We start from the raw sequence: 27,270 nt of genomic DNA, 5'->3' as shown, positions 1-27,270 counted from the left end.
ATCACTCATCAAGCTCCCCGGTTTCCTAACGGTGGCTCCCACTGAGGGGGGAAGGGGGGTTGCTACTCTGGTTAGTAAAATGTTCACGTGCATTCAGCGAGACCTCGGTCCCGCGGACAATGGGGTCGAGTGCGTCATGACCGAACTCCTTGTAGACCCCCCCCCCAAGCGGCGCTTAAGAAGAAACAGTATCTTCATACTCAATGTTTACTGCAGACCTAGCGTTCACAGAGCCAGGGTTGGTGGTATTCTCAAGAAGGCCGTGCATTTTGCCGGCTGTCAACCTCTAGTCGTCATGATGGATTTCAATGCCCAGCATCAGGCGTGGGGCTATCGCACGAATATGAAGAAAGGCAGAAACATATGGCACACGGCAACCGAGGAAGATCTTACGCTGGTAACCGATAAAGACTTTCCGACCAGGAGAGGGAACTCGGTGTGCCGAGATACAACTCCGGATCTTACCTTTGTCAAGAACCTGGAAAACTTCAAGTGGACCAACACAGCCATGGGCCTCGGTAGCGATCATTGCATCATCGAAGCGGTCATCAAGGTTGCCCGTAACAACCCGAGGACCTTTAAGTTCACTGACGGGGACTTGTTCCGAGCCAACCGCTCCGAGCGCGCCCTCACCCCGGATACGGACCTAGACTCTTGGTTCGACGGGATAAAAGAAGATGTGGCTAGAGCCGCCAAGGAGGTGATAACCGATCTGGAGGTGGACAGGATGGACAGTAGGCTCGCGCATCTGTTGGAAGCCAAGCAGGCACTACTCGCACGATAGAAGACTCAGCGTCATAACAGAAGACTACGGAAGAAAATTTCCGAAATCAACAAGACGATGTAGGCTCATTGCAAGGTGCTATGCAAGCAGCAATGGGATGAGCTGTGCGACTCGGCGGAGGGCCAGCTCAAGACCGGTAAAAGCTGGAGACTCCTCAGGTACCTACTACACGATGGTAACACCAAGTCCAACCAGAACAGAGCTTTGGCGAAAGCTGTCCATTTGGCCACCGACTCGGCTCCAGATGAGGCGTTCATGGAGCAGCTCATAGACAAGTACCTGGCGGCCACGGACGATCCGCTGCCCCCCCCCCACTTTCCCGAGTACGAAGGGCGCGACGCGCCATCGATGAACGAGGATTTCACCGTGGCTGAGGTCAAGCAGGTTCTCGCATCCCTCAACGCCAGATCTGCCCCTGGGCCCGACGGGGTCACCAACAAAATGCTCAAGCATCTCGAAAAAAACTCAATCGAGTTTCTTACAGACAAGATGAATGAAATCTGGCGCAGCGGCCGCATTCCCAAGAGCTGGAAAGCAGCCTACACAGTACTCATACCCAAGCCAGGTAAGGCGCCGAGAATCGACAATCTAAGGCCCATCTCCCTGACGTCATGTGTCGGGAAGGTGGACGAACACGTCATGCTTAACCACCTCACTGACCACCTCGAGTCTAATGAATGCTATACTAACAACATGATTGGCTTTCGGGCGGGTGCCTCGCTCAACCCCAACGAGGAGGCACACTCGGCTGCACGAGGTATGACTGACCGTGCGCCGGGTAATGCGTCCTCTCCTGGGCGACCCGAGCCTCTCTGCTCATACAACGAGATCTTCAAACACAATTACCTATCAAGAAGACTCCTCCCTCTGCCGCACTCATCACTGTGCAGGGCCCAAGCAGTCACTGTCAGACTTCTACAAACAAGCACTTAACCGAGCCCTGCGGCACTGCACACAATGTACCCCGAACGGTTCCCAAGCCCGGACTATCCCCTGTGTGGTGGTTATACGGACTTCGAGCATGTCCTGTGGGGCTGCGCCTCTGCCGGTCCCCCTTTCATCCAAGAGGAAATGATGACGCTTATTAAGGCCCAAGATCAGACCTCCCAAATCCTGGCAGTCCAGAGGGCCCGCGAGAGGGCCGTCAGGTTTGAACTGATGGTCCCCGACTGGGCCTAGCTAGGGGACGTCGAGTTCACTCGCGCCTATCGTGGACCAAATAAAGTTCACTCACTCACTGAAGATTCGTTTTAGCTGCATTCTTACGTTTTCGTTGCACGCTGACGTGATTTTCAAGCAGACACCGAAAGCTAAGTAAGAAGCAGGGCAAACGCAGACGCCGGCAACACCCTCCTCATCAGGTTATCTACTTTCACTGCGCTAGCCCGGCCCCACCTTACCGCCTACACTTCTGCGTGCTCATCGCCCTTGGTCAGCCAATCAGGTAAGAAATATATGTTAAGTTAGGCAATGCTATTCCTTTTGAAAGCAAACAACAGTGACCTCCTATAAAATAGGAGAGCGTTTCAATAGCCTTCTCAAACAACGCTGTGAGTCACCGCCCGATGCTTGCGTTGGCGGTTATGTAAATTGGACAACAGGAGATTGGAAGGAAAACAGATTGGAATAGTTTTACGTTATAGGGTCCCAGCCATCGGCCCGCCTAGACTGTACCCAGCGCAGATCGCTTTCTAGATCGGGGCCGCGCGGCCGCGCTCAGCAGCGTCATACGTAGCCGCCACGGGAGTAAAACGTCCCCCACTTTCCCTGTGGCCTTGTGCGCGATGTAAGACGGAGCACTTTTTCCTCGCCTTCCTCCCTTGCGCACGCGAGACTGAGCAACCATTCTTTGCTCACCCTCTCACGCTTTCACTTTACCCACACCATACGGCGCGCGGCCACGATATTATCGCACTTGAACATTATACGAAAATCACGTCGACAACGACGGCGGAAATGTGCCTGGAGTGTCCATATACTTGCAATCGCAATAAAATTATGTGGATCCGACTCAGTGTGGGAAGCAGAGTAAGCGAAGCTTTCTCTGCTGTTTGCTTTGACTGACGATAGTACGCGGTGATCTTAACAGTGAATGTTTAATTTCTTCAGCATTTAGTGCAATGCGAGAGTGGTGAGTTGATGTTCTGCGTGCACCTGTTTGTCCGTGTAATACACACAATACACAGCGAGACGTGCTTGCTTGAGGTATTGTTGTGCACCGTTTTTCATAACCTTCGAGATTGAGCCACCAGGCTTTTCAGATGAATCTGGCGCGCTTCCACTCGTACCGGCGCCATACGGCATCCGGCCGCGATGTTATCGCACTCGGACTTCACACGGAACATCGCGGCGACAGCGTAGGCGACGCGGATGATGTCGGCGCATAAATGCGCCCGGAGTGTACATATAATTGTTTTCAGAATAATGAAAAAAACTTGTGTATGGGAAGTACCGCTGCCATAAACTAGAAGCTTGTTTCCCCACAGTACGACTGAGTTTGTGGAGAAACAAACGCATTGTATGTTTTCTTCCTATTTCCAAGCGATTTGGTGCGACTGCATTTAAAAGCCCGGAATCAGGTTAGTCATGTCCGAACGACCGTCAGACCAGTGTTTTGTTGCGCTACGAGGACATTGTAAGAGTCACCTTACGACAGGAAATATTCCCGACAAAGCGGGGCTCCGAGAAATATTGTCAAGCGATTACCTATTTGCGCAGCTGAGCAATCGTGTGGCTCGCAGCAGACCCTGCAACAATTGACACGGTGTAGTTCAGCGGTAGCAGCTCCACTTTCTCAAACCTTCACAACCTTACCTTCACGTATAACGTGCGAGATTTGCGTACACTTAAGGCAGGCAGGCAGGCAGGCAGGCTTAACAGGCACGCATGAGTTTAGTTATACTGCCGAACTGAAAAAATAAATCACGCAGAAGCTCCTGTGGGAGTTGCCTAAGTATGCACAAGCATTGTGGCGCTTCTTAATCGCCACGCATCCCGGTATCAATATCAATGTTACGAAATTTGATTCGACCTACATAAACCCTTATTAACCCTTATCGATCGTTATCAACCTTATCGAACCCGATCCGACACTTATAAACTCTTATCGGTCCTTATCAACCTGGATGTCCAGCTAAGCTGTTGCAAAACTACCAGTATACAATTGCTGAGGGGGGCATGCAATGTTTTATTCATGGTTCGGATGCTTGTTTTGAACTTGTTCTTTATTGAAACATTTGCTGTTCTGTGTATTGTATGGGTGACCTCAATGAATGTATGCGCGGTTCGCTTCACTTCGCTGAGTGCTTGTAGCCTCTGCCTTACGTGGTTGTGAGCCATTGCATTCGTCCTACGTGACGGACAGGCACATTTCTCATTTGGTAGGCATAGAAATGCTTGTGCATTTAAAACTAAAATGGCATCGTTTATTAAACGAGGCGAAGCTGCTGATTTTTACTGTAACACGGGGACTCTCCTTTCCTCTTTATTTCGTTCCGTCACGCGTTCTATAGAACATAAGTTTTCCCTTTCAATTTTTTTACACTGATAATACTCCAGCCTTCACATTGTCGGCACATTGCACTGTCAAGTAAACACAAGTAACAAGTGCTCTCTTTGGCGATGTCCTTTTGTGTCCAAAATTTGCGTAATAGTAAATCTTTCTAAATACCTTATCTTTCTAAATACCAAATCAAACACTTTACCATGCGCGGAAACTTGAGAAAAAGGAGCACGCGCAGCCGTTCTTACTGCTTCGATGGCACTCCATAAAGCCATTTGGCGCGGTCCTTCTTGCAGAATCTGACACCATCATCTTTCCTTATACGCCAGGGTGCAAATATGCATCACAGCTGCACATTCGTGTCCATTTTTAGCATGGTCAACAAACTCTTTTCCATCAATTCAACGGTGGATGAATTTTTTGCCCCTGTAAAGATGCTTTGCCTCATAGTAGCCAAACAAAAGCGCCCCAGGAAAAAAATTCAGCCAGCGGAATAAAACCAAACTAGACCTACATATATAGAGAGACCTACAGTATGTGCCACTAGAGTGCAATTAGCGGATTAGTTTTTACTGTGCTGGAAATGACGTTTTAAAAATCACCCCATGCATATTAAATGGGTCTACAAAAGTGCCCCAGGAAAAAAATCCAGCCGGCGGAATTAAACTACACTCGACATATAGCTTGAGAACGTTGTCGGGGTTGAGTGCCTAAAGTGCAAATCGCGAAAAACGAGCCATTGCTCAGCAATCAATTTTTAAAGAATGCTGCCCATAAAGGTACGCCAACCGCATCGCCCTGGCGTCGGCTTCACCGCAGTAGTTGATGTCCCAGATTGCTGGACTTGAGGGCCGTAGAGATTGATGCCGACGCGGTCAAATGGTCGTGACGGACAAGGAATGTGCTGTAAAGGACCAAAAGGACGAGGAGCAGGAAGCTTGCGTCGTTGGCACGCTGTGCACGAGCGAATGTACTTTCGCACAAAATTATACATGCCACGCCAATAAAAGCGGGAGCGAAGCCTGGCGTAAGTCTTGAAGAGGCCGGCATGGGCGCATTGCGGGTCTGAATGGAGAGCGGAAAATACATCTGCGCGCAGATGGCGGGGAACGACGATCAACCATTTGCGACCGTCGGAAGCGTAATTTCGACGATAGAGAACACCATCCGGCAACTCAAAATGAGAAGCGTGGCGGTGGATAGCACGTGAAGGGCGTGTTGTTGAAGTGTGAGAAATGCAATCCATAAGTGCCGCAATCCAGGGATCTTTGCGTTGCTCCACAGCCATGTTGACGGGCACAGGCGAGGAAAACGCCGATTCGATGGCTGTAATGCAAGTCATGTCACTTGGTGTAGGCGACCGAGAGAGGGCATCCGCGTCGGCGTGTTTACGGCCAGACCGGTAAATGACGCGTATGTCGAAGCCTTTTAACCGTAGAGACCATCGCGCAAGGCGGCCTGACGGATCCTTTAAAGTCGATAACCAACATAGAGCATGGTGATCTGTAACGACGTCGAAGGGGCGGCCGTACAGGTAGGGTCGGAATTTTCCAAGGGCCCAGATGATAGCCAGGCACTCCTTTTCGGTGACGGAGTAGTTAGATTCCGCTTTCGTTAGTGTTCGGCTGGCGTAGGCTACTACGTATTCATCATGCCCACGTTTTCGCTGTGCAAGCACGACACCAAGTCCTACGCCACTGGCGTCGGTGTGGACTTCCGTGGGGGCCGTGGGGTCGAAATGGCGCAGTACGGGAGGCGAAGTGAGCAAACGCCGCATGGTTTCAAACGCATCGTCGCAAGCTGTGGTCCAAGTAGAAAGTCGCGTGTCGCCGCGAAGCAGCTGAGTCGACGGAGCAATGATGGAAGCGAAATTCCGGATAAAACGACGAAAGTAGGAGCAGAGCCCGATAAAGCTCCGAAGTTCTTTCAGGGACGCGGGTTTCGGGAACTCGGCGACGGCGTGAAGTTTCGAAGGATCAGGGAGTATGCCATCTTTCGATACGACGTGTCCGAGTATAGCAAGCTGTTGGGCTCCAAAGCGACATTTCTTCAAGTTGAGTTGGAGGCCTGCCTCGGTGATGCACTGCAGGACTTGTTCGAGACGGTACAGATGTGTGGGAAAATCTGGAGAAAAGACGACGACATCATCAAGGTGACATAAGCATGTCTTCCATTTGAGCCCACGAAGCAGATTGTCCATCATTCGTTCGAATGTAGCAGGGGCATTGCAAAGCCCAAACGGCATAACGTTAAATTCATATAGGCCATCTGGGGTCACGAAGGCTGTCTTCGGGCGATCGGCAGGATCCATAGGCACTTGCCAATAGCCTGAGCGTAAATCAAGCGAAGAAAAATACTCCGCGCCTTGCAAACAATCCAGAGCATCGCCGATGCGCGGTAAAGGGTAGACGTCTTTGCGAGTTATCTTATTAAGACGGCGGTAGTCAACGCAAAATCGAATTGAGCCATCTTTTTTCTTAACCAGGACTACAGGCGACGCCCAGGGACTATTAGAAGGTTGAACCACTCCACGCTTAAGCATTTCGCTTACTTGGTTTTCAATAACATGGCGCTCCGCGGGTGATACACGATAAGGCCTCTGGCGCAGTGGTGCGTGGGTGCCGGTGTCGATCTCGTGACGTACAGTCGATGTGCGGCCTAATGGGGCGTGTTGACAGTCGAACGTAGATTGGTATTTCCGTAGAAGGCTGAGAAGCTGCGAACGCTGCGTAGGGCTCAAGAGGGCATCCACTGAACTATGGAAGACGTCGTGCCTAGGCTGGGAACAATGCAAGCTATAGGTCAACGAGTTCACGTCTGAACAGGTGTCGTCAAGAGGCGCGTCAAAGATGGTAACCGAGTCGGCAGACTGAAGACGTCCAAGGCACTCGCCACGACGTAAGACGAGGGGCGTGGCCTTAGCGTTGGAAACGAGTAGTCTCGTGCAGCCACCACTGACAGTTAGGACAGCGAAGGGAAGGGAACATTGTCGGCGAACAAAAATGTCCGATGGGGCAAACAGGGCAGTATACGTGTCAGTGGCGAAAGTAGAGCAGGCATGCGCAATCACCGAAGAGTGCGGAGGGATCGTAGTGTCTTCTGTAACGACCAGTTTGTCGCCGAGATCGTCAAGTTCATGTGAGCGGGTGTCGGGAAGCGGAGAAAATTCAATTTCGGCGCGAGAAAAATTAATGATGGCCTGATGATCGGAAAGGAAGTCCCACTCCAAGATGACGTCGTATGAACAGGATGAGAGGACGACGAACTCGACTGTATACGTGTATCCTTGAATGACGATGCGGGCAGTACATGCGGCAACAGGGGTAATGCACTGGGAACTTCCAGTCCGGAGTGACAGCGCAGATAAGGGCGTCATTACTTTTCGAAGCTTGCGGCAAAGTTCTTCCGTAACTACTGAAACGGCGGCGCCTGTGTCGACTAATGCCAGTGTGACGACTCCTTCAACAGATACTTCGATTACGTTCGTCGGAAGAGAGCGAGGCCTTGTGTGGTTCGACTGGAACGCAGTTCTCGCCTCTTGAACTGCGGTAGCTAGTTTTCCTGCTCCGATGGGGCCGGACGCCGCCGCATAAGGGAAAGTGAGCGGCGACGAGGGGATGGCGAGCGACGATCACGGGCAGAAGGAATGACGTTGCGCGTGGACGGCAAGTGCGAATCACGTGGTGGCGAGAAGGACGAAGCTGGCAAAACGTAGGAGGAGACAGGTTGGTCATGACCTTGAAGCCATAAGCGACGGCGACAGAGCCGTGCCACGTGACCAGGGATACCACAGAAGAAGCCCACGGGGCGATTGTCGGGCGTACGCCAGGGTCCCGTGCTAGCTGGTGATCTGGTGGTGTACACTGGAGGGATTGGACGTGGCGGTGCAGCAAACGGTGGCGCTGAAAAAGTCGATGGGGATGGCCGTGCTGTAACCTCGGCGTAGCTGAGAGGTACAGACAATGGTGGCGCTGCACGAGGAGACTGTATGGCTTCGGACACTTGTTCTTGGAGCATTTGACGCAACGGAGGAGCCAAGGACGGCGTAGGTCCGGGGACGGCGGTGAGTATATAGGGATAGCTGGCGGGCGACTTCGGAGCGTATAAATTCCTTGATTTCGCCGAGCAGATAGTCGTTGTTAGTGACAGCGGCTAAACTTGCAAGGGAAGCATCGGGAACAGAAGAACGTCGAGTGAGCAGACAGTGCCGCCTGAGTTAGTCGTAACTCTGACAAAGTTCAGTGACCTCGACCACGGTCCGCGGGCTTTTCGAGAGGAGCATTTGGAATGCGTCGTCTTCGATTCCCTTCATCACGTGACGGATCTTGTCAGACTCAGTCATCGATGGATCGACGCGCTTACAAAGGTCTACAACATCTTCTATGTACTTGAAGTTCTCACCAGGTTGCTGAGAACGGCTGCGCAAGCGCTCTTCGGCACGGAGCTTCCGCACCGCAGGGCGACCAAACACTTGCGTGATGCGCGCCTTGAAATCTGACCAGGTGCGAAGGTCGGATTCGTGGTTGTGGTACCACACGCTAGCGACACCCGTGAGATAGAAGTTGGCGTAGCTGAGCTTCGTAGCATCGTCCCATTTATTGGGGGCACTCACCCGCTCGTAGATCGAGAGCCAATCTTCGACGTCGTATTCGTCGGAGCCGCTGAAGATGGGAGGATCGCGTTGACGCACGGAGCCAGGGCAAATCAATGTTGGCGGTGCCGGAGGTGTTGTTTGGCTGGCGTCGTCAGGCATGATGGCCGGCAGCGTCCGATTGCGTAGTTCCAGGGTTGGGGAAGTAGTACCCAGCACCTCCACCAAATATGTAATGGGGTTTATTGACGACTCAGAAACGCGACCGTCTCAGTTGAGCGTCGGACACCGAGAGCGCGAGCCCATCTTCGTCGGCGGGCCGATGATGATAGTGCTTCCACAGGGCGCGCCAGTCACACAGGGCGTCAGTCTTCTTCTCTACAATATATATATATATATATATCTGTAAAGGAATATGTTTATCTAGGTCAATTACTCACAGGGGACCCTGATCATGAGAAAGAAATTTACAGAAGAATAAAATTGGGTTGGAGTGCATACGGCAGGCATTGCCAAATCCTGACTGGGAGCTTACCACTGTCGTTGAAAAGAAAGGTGTACAATCATTGCATTCTACCGGTGCTAACATACGGGGCAGAAACTTGGAGGTTAACAAAGAAGCTCGAGAACAAGTTAAGGACCGCACAAAGAGCAATGGAACGAAAAATCTTAGGAGTAACGTTAAGAGACAGGAAGAGAGCGGTGTGGATCAGAGAACAAACGGGGGTAGACGATATTCTAGTTGACATTAAGCGGAAGAAATGGAGCTGGGCAGGCCATGTAATACGTAGGATGGATAACCGGTGGACCATTAGGGTTACAGAATGGATACCAAGAGAAGGGAAGCGCAGTCGAGGACGGCAGAAAGTCAGGTGGGATGATGAGGTTAGGAAATTCGCAGGCGCAAGTTGGAATACGCTAGCGCAAGACAGGGGTAATTGGAGATCGCAGGGAGAGGCCTTCGTCCTGCAGTGGACATAAATATAGGCTGATGATGATGATGATGATGATGATGATGATGATATATATATAAGGAAGAGGAGGGGCCCGAGAACTGCCTTGGGGCACACCGGAAGGAACAGGGCTTTTAGAGGAGGAATGGTTCTTAGCATACACAAACTGTTGTCTGTTAGTCAAGAAATTTCGTATCCAGTCTAAAACAAGAGGATTAAGGTGCAAGCGAGAAAGTTTTAGGAGAAGCCGTTGGTGCGGAACTTTGTCAAATGCCTTTTCGAAATCTAAAAAGAGGGCATCAACTGGGATGTTTTGATCAAGGTTAGTGCTTATGTCATTTATGCAGAGTGCTAATTGGCTATCACAAGATAAACCTTTACGGAAGCCATGCTGGTTAGGGTGGAAGAAATTGACAGACGTTAGGAATGTAGCAATGTGGGAGTGAAGTACATGTTCCATTAATTTTGAACAGACACTGGTTAGAGAAATTAGGCGGTAACTACTACATGATGATGGAGGACCTTTCTTTGGGACTGGTATAACCTTACCCACTTTCCAGTCGTCCGGCACCACTCCTGATGATAACGATTGCTGAAAAATATGACATAAGATCTCGCTTGTAACATATTTAGTATTTTTAAGACTTTGAAATTAATACCATCGATGCCGGGGGAAGATGACAGCTTCAAGGAATCAATACATTTCCTGATTCCACCAGAACTGAAGGTGATTGCGGGCATGGTATGGTGACTGAAATATGGGAATTCGGGAAGTTCACTTTTGGGTTCATTCGTAAACACGGAAGAGAATGCATGATTTAGCGCTTCGGCGATTTTGTGATCTGGAATAGGCTTACTTTTTTCGTCGCACAGTGCAAGAGGTTGCGAACGCTTTGGATTTATAATATTCCAGAATTGCGTAGAGTTATTTCGCAGAATGTTAGGTAAGGTAGTCGAAAAAAAGGAGCGCTTTGATTGACTAGCAAGGGATAGGTACGTTTTTTCAGCGGTGTAGTATTTCTGCCATGCGCACTCAGAGTTAGAATGCCTAGCAGCGCGATAAAGCCTTTTCTTTTTATTCTTGAGGCGATTTAGTGCCGTATTGAACCAAGGTGATGAGTGCTTTTCGGTTACAGTGATGGTAGGTATGTAGGTTTTTATCAACTCATGCATTTTATCGACATATATAAATCCCACATATTTAGTCTTTTTAATGTTAATCGTAAGTTTGTTCATTAAAAACCATTCACTTGCTTTTTTCAACTCTTCGTTTGCTTTAGTTTCGAGATCACAAATGTTATCGGCTGTTACTACAATACAGGTGTCATCGGCGTACATAAGGACTTCACTTGTACTTAATATAAGTGGGAAGTCGTTAATATATAGCGAAAATAAAAGTGGCCCTAGGACGGATCCTTGAGGGACTCCAGTGCGCATATTCTTAGGTGATGATGTAACATTTTTCATTCTGACCAGCTGCATTCGGTCATGAAGCTAGTAAGAAGGTGCAATGAGCCACCGCAAAAACCATAATGCTTTAGTTGATGCAGAAGTATGTTGTGATCAACTGTATCGAAGGCTTTTTTTAGGTCCAGCAATATGACACACACAAGTATATTATTTTTCAAAGCTACGTTAATTATTTGAGTTAACGCTAACACTGCTGACGAAGTTGAGTGATTCGGACGAAAGCCATGTTGCTGTGGGCACATCACCTGGTACTTATCGATAAACTTGTGGAACGAACGGGTTAGAATTTTTTCAAATATAGTATTGATGGTACTGATCACGGATATTGGCCTGTAATTGCAAGGGTCATTGCGGTCTCCATCTTTGAAGATAGGTACAACCTTAGCAACCTTCAGCTGAGACGGATATTTAGAGCAGTTCACGGAGTGATTAAACAAGTGGCATAAAAGTGGTCCTAATACATCTATATTCTGTTTAATCATTCGAATAGGAATACCATCTAGTCCGGAGGCCTTAGAGGTTGACATCTTACTGACTGTTTCCATCACGTCTTCAAGTTCAATGGTATACATAACGAAAGTGTTAAGTAGGGGATTCTGTGAGATAGATATTTCTTCTGCATCACTGAACTTTGCAGCCAGGGATGGACCGATACATGCGAAATATGTGTTGAAGTTCTCTACAACGTTTTCATTAATGGTTTCGGGAAGCACAGTTAGCTTACGCTGTTTTCCTATGATTTCTTTTAGAATTTCCCACAGCTTACTCGTCTTACCAGTGGTCTGTGTAATTAGATTAGTATAGTACGCCCTTTTGCGCGATCGAATCATAGCGACAGATTTATTCCGCTGTACTTTGAATTGCTGTAAGTAGTACAGATTATTTTGTTATGTCGCCATTTGTCATGCCAGTGTTCTTTGGCCTTAAGTGTTTGAAGTATCTGCTCGGTCATCCAGAGCAGATGCTTGCAATCGGCCAGCGGGGCAAGTGGCCTTCAAGCAACTTCTGATTTCCTGAGACGAATCAGCTTGGTGAGGCCCACAATACGTCGCATCGGACAGACCAGCGGCGTCACCAAGGCGAGACAGGTTTGACGGCTACGCGGTTGATGGATGACGCCGGGACCAAGGAATGTCTACTGTGACATACAGAGGGTGCTCTCCCAGAACGATGGGGTGTGTTGGGATTCAGTAGCGCTGACATATTACGATGTGCCGCGCTCCGTACTCCGGCCAGTGCGAGGAAGATTCTCTTGTTCTCTAAATAAGTTTGCCTCTTCCATGTAAATAAACCGCCTGTTCAGTTTACCTACCTCTCGACCTCGTACTCTTCACGAAAGAAGCAACTCTCCTCGTCAACTCTGCCCGGACGACGGCGTGGGCCCGCTTATTCTCCGCGTGATGCCCCGGTAGCGTAGGCCAGCTACCTGTTACGAGACGCACCGGTGGCGTAGGCTAGAGCGCGACCCGCAGTTTGACGTCGGACTCCGAGCATTGCGTCCAGAGGTTCTGCAAGCTCTCCATGATGACCCAACGGCTGGACACCTCAGCTTTTCCCGCACGCTCGCGAGGATCCAAGAAAAATACTACTGGCCTAGCCTCTCTGCCGACGTCGCCCATTACGTAAGGACATGCCGAGACTGTCAGCGGCGCAAAACACCGCCGACAAGGCCAGCCGGACTTCTACAGCCGATCGAGCCACCTCGCTGACTGTTCCACATGATCGGGATGGTCATACTGGGGCCTTTCCCGACGTCGACGTCCGGGAATAAATGGATCGTCGTAGTTACGGACTACCTCACCCGCTACGCCGAAACAAAAGCCTTGCCCAAAGGCAGTGCCACCGAGGTAGCCCGATTTTTCGTCGAGAACACCCTCCTGCGTCACGGCGCCGTAGAAGTCCTCATCACCGACAGAGCTACAGCCTTTACGGCAGAACTAACTCAAGCCATCCTGCGATACAGCCACACAAGCCATCGCCGAACCACCGCCTACCACCCGCAGACGAATGGCCTCACCGAGCGCCTAAATAAGACCATCGCCGACATGCTGGCAATGTACGTCGACGTCGAACACAAGACGTGGGATGCCATCCTTCCGCACGTGACCTTCGCATACAACACGGCTGTGCAAGAAACGACGCACGTGGCGCCGTTCAACTTGGTCTACGGAAGGAACCCGGCAACAACGACGCTTGATGCCATGCTACCGGACGTCACCGACGAAGAAAATTTCGACGTTGCCAGCTATTTGCAGCGTGCCGAAGAAGGCCGACAGCTCGCCCGCCTGCGCATCAAGAACCAGCAGAGGACCGACAGCCGACACTACAATCTTCGACGACGCTACGTCGAGTACCAGCCCGGCGACCGTGTTTGGGTCTGGACTCCGATACGCCGACGAGGACTTAGTGAGCAACTGTTACGTCGCTATTTCGGACCATATAAGATCATCCGACGTATTGGCACACTGGACTATGAGGTCGTGCCAGACGGCATTTCGCAATCACAGCGGCGCCGGGCACGACGTGAAGTCATCCACGTGGTGCGTCTTAGCCCTTTCTACGCCCGCTGACGAACTTCGGTACTTTGTTACTTTGTTATTGTTTGTTGTTGTTGTTGTTTTTCTCTGTACGCGTAGTTTTGTTTTCGCTTGCTTTTAGCATCGGGACGATGCTTTTTAAGGGGAGGGTATTGACACGTATATACAATATGTTTATCTTTCACCGGTGACCGCTTTTCACCGGCTAAATATGTTAAATGTTATCGCTAGGCACAGGACGCGCCTGCAGGTATGGGAAGTTTCTCGAACGTTATCGATGCTTCTATCCGTTGTCTTTTGTCACTGACGCTCATGTAATCTAATTGTATGAGCGACGCGAATTATCTAGATCTTTCTGGAAGAGATGCGGGTACCAGGGATTATTCTGGGGCCTTCGATGACTCATGTATAAAAGCCGACGCGTTTCGCCGCTGATCAGATTTCGACGATCACCGACTGTGTTCACCCCTTTTGTTGTGCTTCGAGTGTAGCTTGCTTTTGTGGGTACATGTTCGCCCAATAAAGAATCAGTTTCGTCATACACAGTTTTACGACTGTTTACTTCAGCGTCACTACTACGTGACAGTATGGGAATCTGCTGATCAGACTATCTGAAATAGAGCACTGCACGGGCCGGTTTTTCAGGTCCGGGCCTGGCCCGAGCCCGAAAGTACCATTCTTTGGCCGGCCCGGTTCTGTTCGACTCATTAGCCCTTTTTCCTTTACGAAGCTAGCTCGCGTTCTCGATTATTGTGAAGATACTGTCATGTGATCAACGGCCGCCGGGCGGTCTTCAAGCTGCATCATAGCAGGTTTTTGCCCTGCATCCCTTCTTTCTGGTTACTTTATAATTTAACTGTGAGAGAAATAAACATTTCATTACTAGCCGAACACCCACAGATTATTATGTGAATATTTGGTATGAAAACAAACCATACAATGGACAGTTAGGAAAATAGGGATGGATGAGGCTGGCAACAACCACCGGGAGTGGCATAACCCCGGCTTACATTTAGGGATGAAGTTGTAGAAAAGCACATCGGTTGATCACCATGCTCGTGCTTTAAAGTGTGCGGCAACATACTATAGCGAAGGCATAGGTGAACACTACCATACACGCCGCCGCCTGCCATTTAATCTCACTTTTGAATCTCATATAGTCATTCGGATGTACCTACAGTGATAGAACTGGAGACAATAATTTTGGCGCGAATGTAAATTTAGATACGCTGGTTACTGGCTTTCAGAAATACGATAATACACGGCCACTAGAAGCTGATTTTTTTTCATTAAACAGAAATTGTTGACCCACAAGGCTAACGCTTATCATACTTTGACGCGGAACATGCCATTCTTATTGCTTTATTCGGCTTCATTATAATGATGTCAATATTTCAATCGACAATTTAGGCATCCTTGTTTAGAAATATATGCAAATTTAGACTCTGTCTAATTGTGTTTCAGTACAGTGCATCTACAACGCAGGCTTTCCTTGTTTTTTTTTTCTCCGCCAGATTAAAGTATGATCTGCCTGCTTATTCACGTAAATTCACAGACAACGCACCTAGTGCTACAAAAACACATACAAAGCTGCGAACACGAGGGTCGAGCCACTTAACAAGTGGAAATAGCATTCAAAATAAAAATTTACTGAGGCAATAAAGTGCTCTGCATTTCTATTTTGTTTTTCACGTTCCCCTCCCGAACGTTGAGAAATTTTGCAACATCCGCGTAGACTTAAAGCATTTGCCTAAGAACAATATACACTTGAAAGTCTCAGTTTAATTAGTTGGGATAATTGTGAATTAACCTACGGCAGAATATTCAACTCGCTTGAAAATATAACAAAGAAAATTAATGGAAACCAGTAGTAAGTTGCCCTGTGCCTTAGGACACAAAAAAGTTGCAAATTAACTTTTCAGAATTTATTTTTCTACAATTTTATCAATATACTCTAAGTACTTCTTGAAAACTTATTTAATTTTTGTTTTCCGTTAAAATGATCACGCCGAAAATCTAGATACTTTTGTGCAGCAACAAAATATTGCAGTCGACTCTGCCTCTAGGCACGTCTTCCACTCTTGAAAAATGTAACGAGCTCTATCGAAACTCATCTCATTGATTCCCGTTAAGGATAGCTCGGATACCTGAGACAGTCTAATGAATATTTTTGCAGCGAGTCTCGCATCAATCCAATAGTCTTCAATTTCTTTAGCGCGACTGCAATGCATATATATTTCTAACTCTTTGTCAGGTTGATTCAAATCTGTGATGTCTAGCAACTGTCGAAGTGTGCCTTTCGCCGCTATTCCCACCCACCCAAATGTGTTTCTCCTGGTCGATAGGTGGCGCCGCTGTCGAAATCATACCGCTACCTCCATCAAACTTCGGGTCGTCCGTCACATGCCTGAGCACGATCACCTCTAGGAATTCGAGGTGTTAATAGGCTGGAAACAATGTGGACAAGAGTTCGTTAGTGTCGCGAAGACGAAGGAATTCCTGCAGAACCGATGTTAAGATGACTATCGAAGTTAATGCGATTAACATTCACACAATCTAGCGAACAAGAAGCGACACATTGTGTTAGCTAAGACACCTTTATTTAGAATCCGTAGTGTTTCTCCTGATGTTTCAAGTGATTCGGCTATATGCGGTCATACATTGTCTCCCTGATTGACCCGCTCTGTTATGACCATCGCTCGCCAATGTTACCTCACGATGGTAGAACAAGGACCGCAGGCCGACGGTGCATGCAGTGACGACGATGGAATTACGAGGTAGGAATGATGTCGATAGAACGACGAAGGCATATAAGGACGACGGCATGACGACGATGAGATGATTCTGAAGTGATGGCGATAAATAATTGCGACGGAATACAATGCCATGACACCGGTTTTCTAATCTCGATTGATTGACAATAATAGCACAATACTAGCGGAATGAAATAGAAATTATGCTGATGGAACGGAAGGTGGTATGCCGACCAACGCATTTAGTAATTTTTAGCCAACCAGACACGCTTCTGAATAACATACCAGCCTTCTCCCTTTCTTTTCTCCTATTCCTTCCCAAGACGCTTTGCCAACATATCCTCTGCCGTTGAGCTCAGTACGCCAGTGCTCTAGCTCATTAGGCCACGATCACACGTTTACAAACGTATCTTGCCAACAAGTATATTATTCAAGCTCGAACTTAGGGGAACATTGAGCTTGGGGGCTCCTATCGAAATACATTGGAAATCGGAAATAGTTTCTCAGAGCAACCAATGCACCAAATTTGATTAGTTATGTTGAATTTAGAAAAAAAAGTTAAAGTGTAGTGATTGCAGAAAGGGATATTTTATTATAGTCGGTCTACTTTTCTTACGTCAAATTTTAAAGAATTGCCAAATTTTGAAAAAGAAGACTTGGCGTATAGAGCTATGTAGCTCAGCAGCTGAAAATGATATCGGAATTCTGTAAACTGCACCTAATAATACATCGAAAGCGGATAGCAATCATATATCATACACCATCCTGAAATATACCACTATGTTGTGAATGTTGCATTTGCAAAACCCTTCCAAACATTATAACAAATTCACGTAAGTTTTAAGGTAAAGCAAAAAAAAATTGTTCGCTTTTGATGCTCCAACGGGTGCAGTTTATAGAAATGCCATATTTGTTTTTAATGGCTGAGTTGCGGAATTGTAAACATCATGCTTGTATTTTTTTTTTCAAATTTACGAACATCCTGCAATTCTTCGAAAACATTACACCATATAAACGAAAATTCTATTTGCTGCAGTCTCTGCAATTTAACTTTCCCTCTTAAATGCAACACATTTCATTGAAATCGGTTCAGCGGTTTCCTCATAAAAGCATTCCTGCATTTTACATGTATTTGATAATCCGGCATCGAAGATAGGCGCGAGCTAAAGCTTCCTCTTAAGCAATGGATCACGCCAGTTTTATAGGAAACCCATGAAACAGAACCATAGAGAAAGAAATTGAATTCCTTTCTCTATGACAGAACCCTGACGTGTACGCAAGACCGTGGCCACAGTGGTGCACAAATAAAGTATGCTCAAGGAAAAAATCTATATTCAACGGAAGCTTCACGGGAGCCGTTACCTCGACCAGACATCTCTCCAGAATGCGGACGAGCTTTCTAGCGAGGTGTCTAGCAAAACCGTCGATTCATTGTCAGTAGAGCAAGTAGCTGGCCGTCTTCGAGATAACGCTGATACACAAGCGCGCTCGTTTCCAAGCACCGAGGTGAAGCCACAGCTTCAGGGTGTGTTTCTTTTTATTGCGCTTTCTTTAGTTATGCGTCATAGCATACGTCATAGCGGGAATTTCGAATTCTTTAAGGTCGATACGCCACGTGGTGGCGAAAAAAAAGAAAACTGTACGAAATGTCCCTAATTCCTGGTATTGGGTGGTGGGACGGCGAAGCCGGGGGAGGGGGGGCGATCAGAACAGCTTTGAGTGTGGGGGCATGCTCCCACTTGTTTAGAACCTGTGAGGGGGACTGCCCCCACTGCGCCCCCCCCCCCCCCCCAGTTTCGGAGCCCCTGCGTGCAGAGTCGAACTTCTCCACCACAGAGAAGAAATGCTTGGCTGTAGTGTGGGCTGTTACCAAGTTCCGCCAGTACGTATACGGCAACCCATTTCAAGTCATAAGTGACCATCATTCTCTCTGTTGGTTGATGAACATGAAGGATCATTATACGTTCGTGAAGCACTACGTTCGAACGTGCCTTGAATGCCAGCGACGAAAAGTGCCCTCTGCGAAACCTGCTGGACTATTACAACCCGTTCCAGTGCCACAAATGCCGTTTGCCCAAATTGGGATGGACCTTTTGGGCCCATTCCCAATAGCTGCTACCGGAAATAGTGGATCATAGTTGCGACAGATTGCCTCACGCGCTATGCGGAAACCAAGGCACTTACGTGGAGCACAGCAGCCGAGGCCGCACAATTAATCGAAAACGACGTCCCTGAGGCATGGTGCTCCAGCGGTCATCGTAACCGACAGGGAACCGCGTTCACGGCTGCACTTTTGCGAACTGTACTCACGCTCCGTGGCACGGCGCACAGGAGGACGACAGCCTATCACCCGCAAAGCAATGGGCTTACGGAGCGAGCGCCTCAACAAGACTCTCGCAGATATGCTGTGCATGTATGTCGATGTGGAACACAAGAACTGGGACACAATATTGCCCTACGTAACGTTTGCTTATAATACTGCTGAGCAAGAAACGAGAATGACTCCATTCAGTCTCCTCCACTGTCGAGATATAACTACAATGCTGGATGCTATGCTGCCTCATGACTCAGCGATTCCGAGACTGACGCCGCTGATTTTACAGAGCGCGCCGAAGAAGGAAGACAGCTCGCGCGCATTCGGATAACTAGCCAGCAAGACCGTGATGCCCGACGTTACAAACTTACAATCAACACCATCGAAGCGTCGTCTACCAGCCCGGCCAAAGAGTCTGTATTTGGACTCCAGTACGCCGCCGAGGCCTCGCGGAGAAACTTCGACGCCGATACTTCGGACCGTACAAAGTTTTACGACGCCTTAGCGACGTCATCTATGAAGTCGTTCCTGACAGCCCATCCTGCTCGAGGTGCCGTCAGGACTGGCCTGAGGCTGTGCACGTGGTGCGCATGAAACCCTATTTTTGTGAATGACATGGACACCATACAATAAAGAACCAACTCTCTGGTTCTCTCTGGTGGACACTCTCTGGTTTCATGGCTTCAGAACGGCGCAACAAGGAAGCCATGCATCCGTACCAACTCGCCCAATTGTCAGTGCTACTCTCTGGTTTGCTGGACACCAGGTGGCGTAAAACCTGGTACTACCACGGCCGGACTGCGCAATTTATTTTCTAGGGCAGCTGGGCCCTCGGACTGTGGCGCCGCCGCACGGGAGAACGAGAACCACGGCGGCGCCTCGGATCTGATGGGTGGCAATCATATGGTTCCCATGAATGCACACTCGGGAAGAATGCTTGAGGGGCTTAGTGGTTACGACGCTCGCTTTCAGACCAGGCGTACGCGTGTTCGAATCGAGCCTTCGCTATAATTTTTTTGACAATGACAATGATGTTTATTTGCATCAGTACATGACGCATCAGTACATGACGCGAGGGGCATGCAGAAAAAACTGCCACATGGACAGCTTGACGAAGCCGCAGGCCCCCGCATTGCCGTTTGCGCGACGTTAGCACACACAGAGGCAGTACATCATTGTTTGCAAATGCCATTTGCACAAAATTGAGCATCGCGAGCCATGCAAAGCAAATGAAGAAAAGGATTGTGTCCTAACAACAGTGCATATTAAAAAGAAAAAAAAAACATATCCTACCAATAAGGACAAATAAGCAATGGTAGGCATAACGGTATCGCAACTGTTCGAAAAAACACGAGGGCGAGAAAGATATAATCAAAAACACAAGCCGTAACAATAACATTTCTCATACAGATTAAACAGAAGAAAGAACCGAGAATATAATATATACAATAGGACTAGTTAGTTCCGATAAGGAAAAAAAAATTGCGAAAGCCAGGGAAAAAAATCTAGTGCAGGCAGAAATAACTATACAGAGCTTTCAAAGAGATATTTTCCAATCCATTGGTTTTGTTGTGCAATTTATTCAGTAGCCTTGGCAGGTTGTTACGGAGAGTTTGTTGTCCGTATGTCGTTCTAACAGTTTCCACTTTCCAAAACTCTCTCGTCCTTGTCGTATATGTTGTAACGTTGATTTTTAGATCCGCTAGTGTTCTTAGAAAGCTGACTCCATTTTTTATTTCTTGTTTATATGCTCTACAGAGTCGATAATCGTACATATTGGCAATTGGCATTGTATTATATTGCCACGTGTCTAGCGCGGCGATGACGACGACATAAGACACATCGGCACTTAAGAAAAACATAGCAAGAAGAAGAAGAAGCAGTGACTAGCGCGCGGTATTTTAAAACCGGCCGTTCTTGTTACTGCCTCTGCCGACAAGTCTGGAATCGGTTACCACGTGATATTTGTGAACATAACTTCAACTGACATGTTTGTACAGACACTTCACGATGCAATAGTATAGTAATGAACATGATGTGGTGTTTTATCCTATGTTACCTGTATTATGTTTCTTTTCGTTTGTTATGTAATCCTCCCCACTGTAATGCCTATTGAAGGCGCTGTGGGTACTCTGGTAAATAAATAAAAATAAAAAGTGCGGTTCATTTGTCTCTCGAGCTTTCGATTTATGAAAAAATCACGTGTATGAACATATTTTGGAACGATTTCTACGACTCGTAAGAATTTTTTTGCAGTGCATAAAGTTTTTCCAAATTTCCGTGTGTGGTATTAGCCCAAACTAAGTGACAGTAGTTTAGACTAGAAAGAAACAGTGTGTTGAAAATTAGCATAATTATTTTTGTTGGCAGTATATGACGATTACGGTAAACAAGCCCGATTGTTTGAGATAATTTTGTCGCCAAGGAATTTACATGCATATCCCATGATAAGTTTTCTTGGAAAATAACACCTAAAGTTTTAAAGCATGGAACAATATCGATAGGCGTTAAATTTAGCAATATAGGCGTATAAATTATTACTTTTTTCTTTTTGCTCCGGAAAACTATTGCTTTTGTTTTGTTTGTGTTTATTTTAAGACTATTCTTACGTGTCCATTCATGTAATCTTTGAAGGATTAAATTTGCTTCCTCAACTAATTCATCCGCCGACTTTCTTATCAGGAATATGCTAGTATCATCGGCGTAAATTATACAGTTTGCCTTGATACTGATACTAATGATATCATTAATATATAAATTAAAGAGGAAAGGTCCCAAAGTATTGCCTTGTGGCACGCCCCAAGAAACGGGCAGGGGACCAGAGAGTTCATCATTAATACCGACCCTTTGCTTGCGGTGTTCTATATAACATGTGATGAGGGATGTAGCCTTCCCGCGGTAGCCATAACGTAGGAGTTTCCTAATAATTAGTCAAAGATTGACACAATCAAATGCTTTTGTAAGATCTACAAACAACCCCATAACCAGCTGTCCCTCACCAATTGCCCTTGAAATTAACTCTTTCTGAGAAAGTAAGGCACACTCCATGCTGAGACCTTTGCGAAAGCCAAATTATCATTCATTTAGAAGTTTACGTTTTTGCTCAAAATCCATAAACCGATTTAAAATTACTTTTTCAAGTACCTTCAAGAACATAGGGAGGATAGATATTGGACGATAGTCGCTCATGTCATTTTTGTCACCTTTTTTATATAGGACGCTAATGCGAGCTTCTTGCATTTTACTGGGAAATATAGCCTGATTGAGACAAAGGTTGAAAATATATGCAATGCATGGAACCAGAATATCAACAACGTATTTTAAAGGTTTTGTCTGTAACCCGTCCATATCTTTCGCACTGCTGTTGTTTAGATTTGAATTATGTGGCTTATTTCATTTTCATCCACAGGTTTAAGGAAAATAGTGTTGCTATTAACCGGAATATTACCAAGATCATTTGGTAGCATAGGCGTATTACCTGCACTTGCGAAATATGTATAAATGTATCTTCAAGCCGCTTCCCAGATAATTATGTGCCATTAATATCTAATTTAAGAACTTTACTGATAGGCGGATGATGCCTTAATACAGGGTTGAGCCTTTTCCACATAATCTCAGAGCATCCAGCAGCAGTTGCAAAGAAATTTCCAAAATATTCTCGTCTAGCTTCTTTTTATATCTTTATCTAGGCGATTACGGTACACTTTGAATTGGCGGAATAATTCGATATGTTTAGTTGAAATAAATTTGCCATAGAGAATATTTTTATGCGTGATTCGTCTGCGAAGCTCAGAGTTAATCCATGGCTTCCGAATTTTTTCGCTTGGCTTAACGCGCACTGAGGGAAAGCTAGATTCATATATCGATTTGACAATGTGAAGCAATTTTTCATAGGCCCCATTTGCTTCGTTGAATTTATATAAATCTTCCCAACAAGCATTTTCGATTTGTTCCCGAAATATAGACAAACTGCGTGGGGTTATTTTTTGCATCTGCTGCATTGGCTACGTTACCTTTTCCCGTACATGCCCTTTGGCGCAAATAAATCTAGGAAAGTGGTCGCTGAGGTCATAGGCAAGTACACCCGCCTTAACTTTTTCAGGGGTGATATTTGAGAAAAAAATAGCAATTAAATATGATGAATTTTCAGTAACTCTAATGGGTAAGTTAATTACATTCACTAAACCATTCATTTTCAGTAAAATATCTAATTGTAAAGTTTGGGAATCGTTTTTCATCATATTTTTACTGGTGGAGATGCTGGGTATATGATACCATTGCCGGAGACGCAGCATAACCCTGACTCATCCCCAGTGAGTAGTCCGGGAGAGATTACTCCTGTGCATGTACGCACCAGCCGCCGTCTTCAAGGGCTCCAACCTGAGCACGGTCTGTTGCCCGATCGTATCCGGACGATGAACCTGAGCCCACAGCCTCCTGCTGCAGCGGCTGTTTCGCCGGCGCAGATAATCTTCAACCAGCCACAGACGCCGATTGCATTCCACGGAGATGCTCCTGAAGACGTGGAAGATTGGCTAGACCATTTCGAGCGGGTCGCCGAATGCAACGGATGGAACGAAGACCGCAAGTTGCACAACGTATATTTCGCGCTCCAAGACTCCGAGAGGACGTGGTTCCATAACCACGAAACGACATTGACTTTGTGGCACGAATTTCGACAGCAGCTGGTCGCCACATATTCCAGCATGGACAGGAAGGAGCGAGCGGAGCTGGCAATACAAGCAAGATTCCAAGCCCCGAACGAGAGCGTCACCACGTATACTGAAGACATGGCTCGTCTGCTCAGACGTGCGGATGCCTCAATGGCCGAAGACAAGAAGGTGCGGCATTTGATGCGAGGTGTGAAGCAAGAGATCTTTGCTGGACTTATTCGGAATCCGCCCACAACACTTGCAGACTTCATTGCTGAAGCGACAGCAATGGAAAGGGCCCTTCAACAGCGTGCCAGACAATACAACCACAACGTCATGGAACTTTCACACAGCCCCTCTATCATGACCTCGGAAAACCACCTCGAGGACTTACGCGAATTGATCAGGGCTGTGGTAAGAGAAGAGCTCTGCAAAATGCAGGTAACCGACGCGCCGACAGCACGAATTTCGGTGGCGGAGATAGTGCGCGACGAGATTAGGCAAGCCGTCCAAGCTCCTGAACGCTACGAGGTACCACAACAGCGGGAGCCAGTCCGAATGACTTATGCGGACGCCGTACAATGACCGTCGCTGTACGGCCCCTCAAACGTCATGCGCCCCTCCGAACAGATAGAAGTAGTGCTCAGGCGTCGCAGTCCACCGTCGATCGAGAAGTCGAGGCCCAGAAAAAGCGACGTTTGGCGGGATCCTCACCTGAGGCCCCTATGTTTTCATTGCGAAGAGGATGGCCACATCTATAGGATGTGCCCCTATCGACGCGTGGGCCTCCGCGGGTTCCCTCCAGGTGCACCTCGTCCACGACCTGGTCAGCGCCCGATGGAGATAGAGAACTTCATCGCGAGTCGCGCCAGTTCATTCGAGCAACGAAGGCACGAGCCCCGTTCTGCATCACCTGCTCGATACCGATCGCCAAGTCCCTCATTTCATCGAGACGCTCGTAGGCGTCGTTCACCCAGCCCTGCAAACCCAGAAAACTGAGTCCAGCGACCTCCGGAGGTGAGGCCGCTGACGCCGAGCGCATCGAATATCCTCCATCACGACGACAACGACGACGAAGCACCGACGTTCAGTCACACTCCAGTGCCCAAAGGCAAGTGGTAACGTCAGACATACTGGTTACCATAGACGACGAAGAAGTTACCGCTTTAATTGACATTGGTGCGGACAGCTCGATTATGAGCAGAGAGCTTGCGTCAAAGTTAAAGAAAGTTCTTACGCAGTGGACTGGGTCACATGTCCGTACTGCTGGAGGGCATCTATTAATTCCCGTGGGCAGATGCACCGCTCGGGTAAATATTCGTGGATTTACCTACGTCGAGGTCTTCATTATTCTGCCCAGCTGCTCGAGGAACTTGATACTCGGCATTGACTTTCTACAGGCGAGGCAGATCGCTGAGGCAAACATTCCGTTAATGCTTGAACGGAACATCTGCATTGCACGGAGCCTCGTTCAGCTTCAGCACAGACGCTCATTAGTCCTGCTGACAAACTTCAGCAACGAATATCAGCACTTACCGCAAGGCACAGCTGTCGCCTTCCTCCATGAAATTTCTGCCTTCACTGATGTCGCCTCGCTAGAAACTGCTTCCCCTAATTCATAGAAAGAGGCCAGGGGCGTAGCCAAGGGGGGGGTTGGGGGGGTTCAAACCCCCCCCCGAAATTTTTTCCGTAACCCCCCCCCTCCCCCGCCCACTTACCCACCCTTTGTTCTCGTCGCTTCGCGCTGACATAATTCAAGAAACCGGTGCTACTATAACAATTTCATTCCTGGGCGGAAGCTTCCGTTCGGGTTGGTAATTTACAGCGAATCATGTCTGCATTTGGAAAAAAGTGACACGGTGTTTCACAAGGCTTTGACACTCTGTGAGGTTTCGGGCGAGAATGTGGCGGCCGCATTCTGAAGCAACAAATGCGCAACAAATGTAGCAACAAATGCGGCAGCCGCATTTTAGATGAAGGCGAAAATGCTCGAGGCCGGTTTACTTAGATTTAGGTGCACGTTAAAGACCCCAGGTGGTCGAAATTTCCGGTATACATTTCCGCCGCTTCCCTTCAGGTGCCGGTTAGGCCGCGCTCGCGCAGGATCTTAGGCTACGTTCTCGAAGCTGTCGGAAGCGGCAAAATCTTGCAAAATCCACCCGCCTAGGCGGCAGAACAGGCAGAAAGACAGGCGGCGAGCCCGATTTCTTCGCCATGGCGAAGCGGAAACGTGGCGGAAAGTCGTTCTGCTAGCCCGGAAGCTACACTAGCATGTAAACATGGCACCAAAAGTGTGGGCTGCAATGCTGATCGACACGATCAAGAACCACCCTTTGCTATACGACAAGAGTGGTACTAAAACGTACTGTCAGCAACACTCGCGATAGTATTCAACGTCGCGCGACCGGAGGTGCGGCAACGAAGCCTTGGCGTGACTCAACTTCTCGCGCTTTTGCAAAGCCAGGCGAACCCACCAGCGCCGTTTCCGAGGTGTCCGCGTCTTCCGGTTATTCATTGTCCATTTCTAGAAAGCAAGTAGGTAGAAGTATAAAAGCCATTTCTTCTTCCACTTCCATGGCAGACAATAGTTAGACATACTCCTCGTTCGCTCCTCGCACGTGCACGGTATGTTGCGGAAGTCGCGGGGTGCTTTTCTCGTCGCGACGATAGATTGGGAGCGTAGGTCTCACAGGCTTTGGCGAGCCCCAACACAAAGGCCGGCCCGGGTTTTAGCTTTGTGGTTCCCGATGCCGCTTTGGTGTCCTGGAGGCGCCGACAATAATACGAAATGATGAAATGGTATTACAACTTGTAAATAAAAGCTACTAAAGAAATATAATCACGCCTAGGCACCAACCTGTGACTCAGCGGTACCGCGCCCGTGTGAGGAGAATCACGGAACGCCAACGAGGACTTTACCGAAGGTCGCAGATGACGCGAAGTTGCGCAAAATGATCACTTTTGATGAAGGGTGGGCCAATGAATGAACATACCGCTCGAAATAATGCGATAATGAGCGCCACCACGCCGACAAATGTCCGCTGACTAGATGGATGTGGACGAAAGCGGCGGCCGCGGCGGTAGCAAAACAAATGTGAACAACTTGGACATGCGCGGAAAAGTTTTCCGGCCGCTTTGGCCTTTCCGGTCGCTTTGGCCTTTCCGTAAGCTTGCCACTTCCCAAGTGTGAACGTAGCCTTAGTCTGCGCAGGAAACGTCTCTTGTTTGCGATTGCGCCCCTACGGAAGGCTGGTAGTTACTGTTGTGTTGTTGAATCCCAAACCAGCAATTACGGAAGGCTGGTAGTTTCTGTTGTGTTGTGGAATCCCAAACCAGCAATGTACACACGAAGGGGTTGATGCCAGCAGTGAAATGCCACCGACTCACAACAGAATGCATGGAACAGACAGCCGACAAGCATGGATTACTGCTGTGTGCAGTAGAGCGTAAGTAAACTCTTGTTACAGGCGCTGACAGTTCTCGTCGGAGTTCACGCGTCCTGAGAAATTGTTTATGTGCAATATGCACTGAACAAGACTAGAGTTCATTCATGCATCACTAGTACACCAATCAGTCGAGATTCGGTGAGGTACAAGGCCGCTTCCTGTTTGCACCGGTGTAAGTGAAGCAGAAATGAGTTGCACGCACTGCGTACACATGCCATATCTATGCTGTGCGGTGAAATATTCTGTACAATTCCGAATCTGTTGACGT

The 27,270-nt window shown here is 47.9% G+C and overlaps 2 protein-coding genes across 2 annotated transcripts in view; both read left to right on the top strand.

Moving 5' to 3' along the window:
* LOC125947057 (translation initiation factor IF-2-like) overlaps window positions 1-27,270 on the top strand; it is a 550,732-nt gene that overhangs the window by 439,680 nt on the left and 83,782 nt on the right. The gene's annotated exons all lie outside the window — the stretch shown is intronic.
* On the top strand, window positions 296-11,344 carry LOC125947250 (uncharacterized). The gene is made up of 3 exons (XM_049671665.1): window positions 296-766; window positions 875-1,349; window positions 11,307-11,344. The coding sequence occupies exons 1-3, from the start codon at window positions 296-298 to the stop codon at window positions 11,342-11,344; spliced, it is 984 nt and encodes a 327-aa protein (XP_049527622.1).

Source organism: Dermacentor silvarum, chromosome 7 (assembly GCF_013339745.2).
Source record: "Dermacentor silvarum isolate Dsil-2018 chromosome 7, BIME_Dsil_1.4, whole genome shotgun sequence".
Lineage (NCBI taxonomy): Eukaryota > Metazoa > Arthropoda > Arachnida > Ixodida > Ixodidae > Dermacentor > Dermacentor silvarum.
This window is presented reverse-complemented; position numbering and strand designations above follow the sequence as displayed.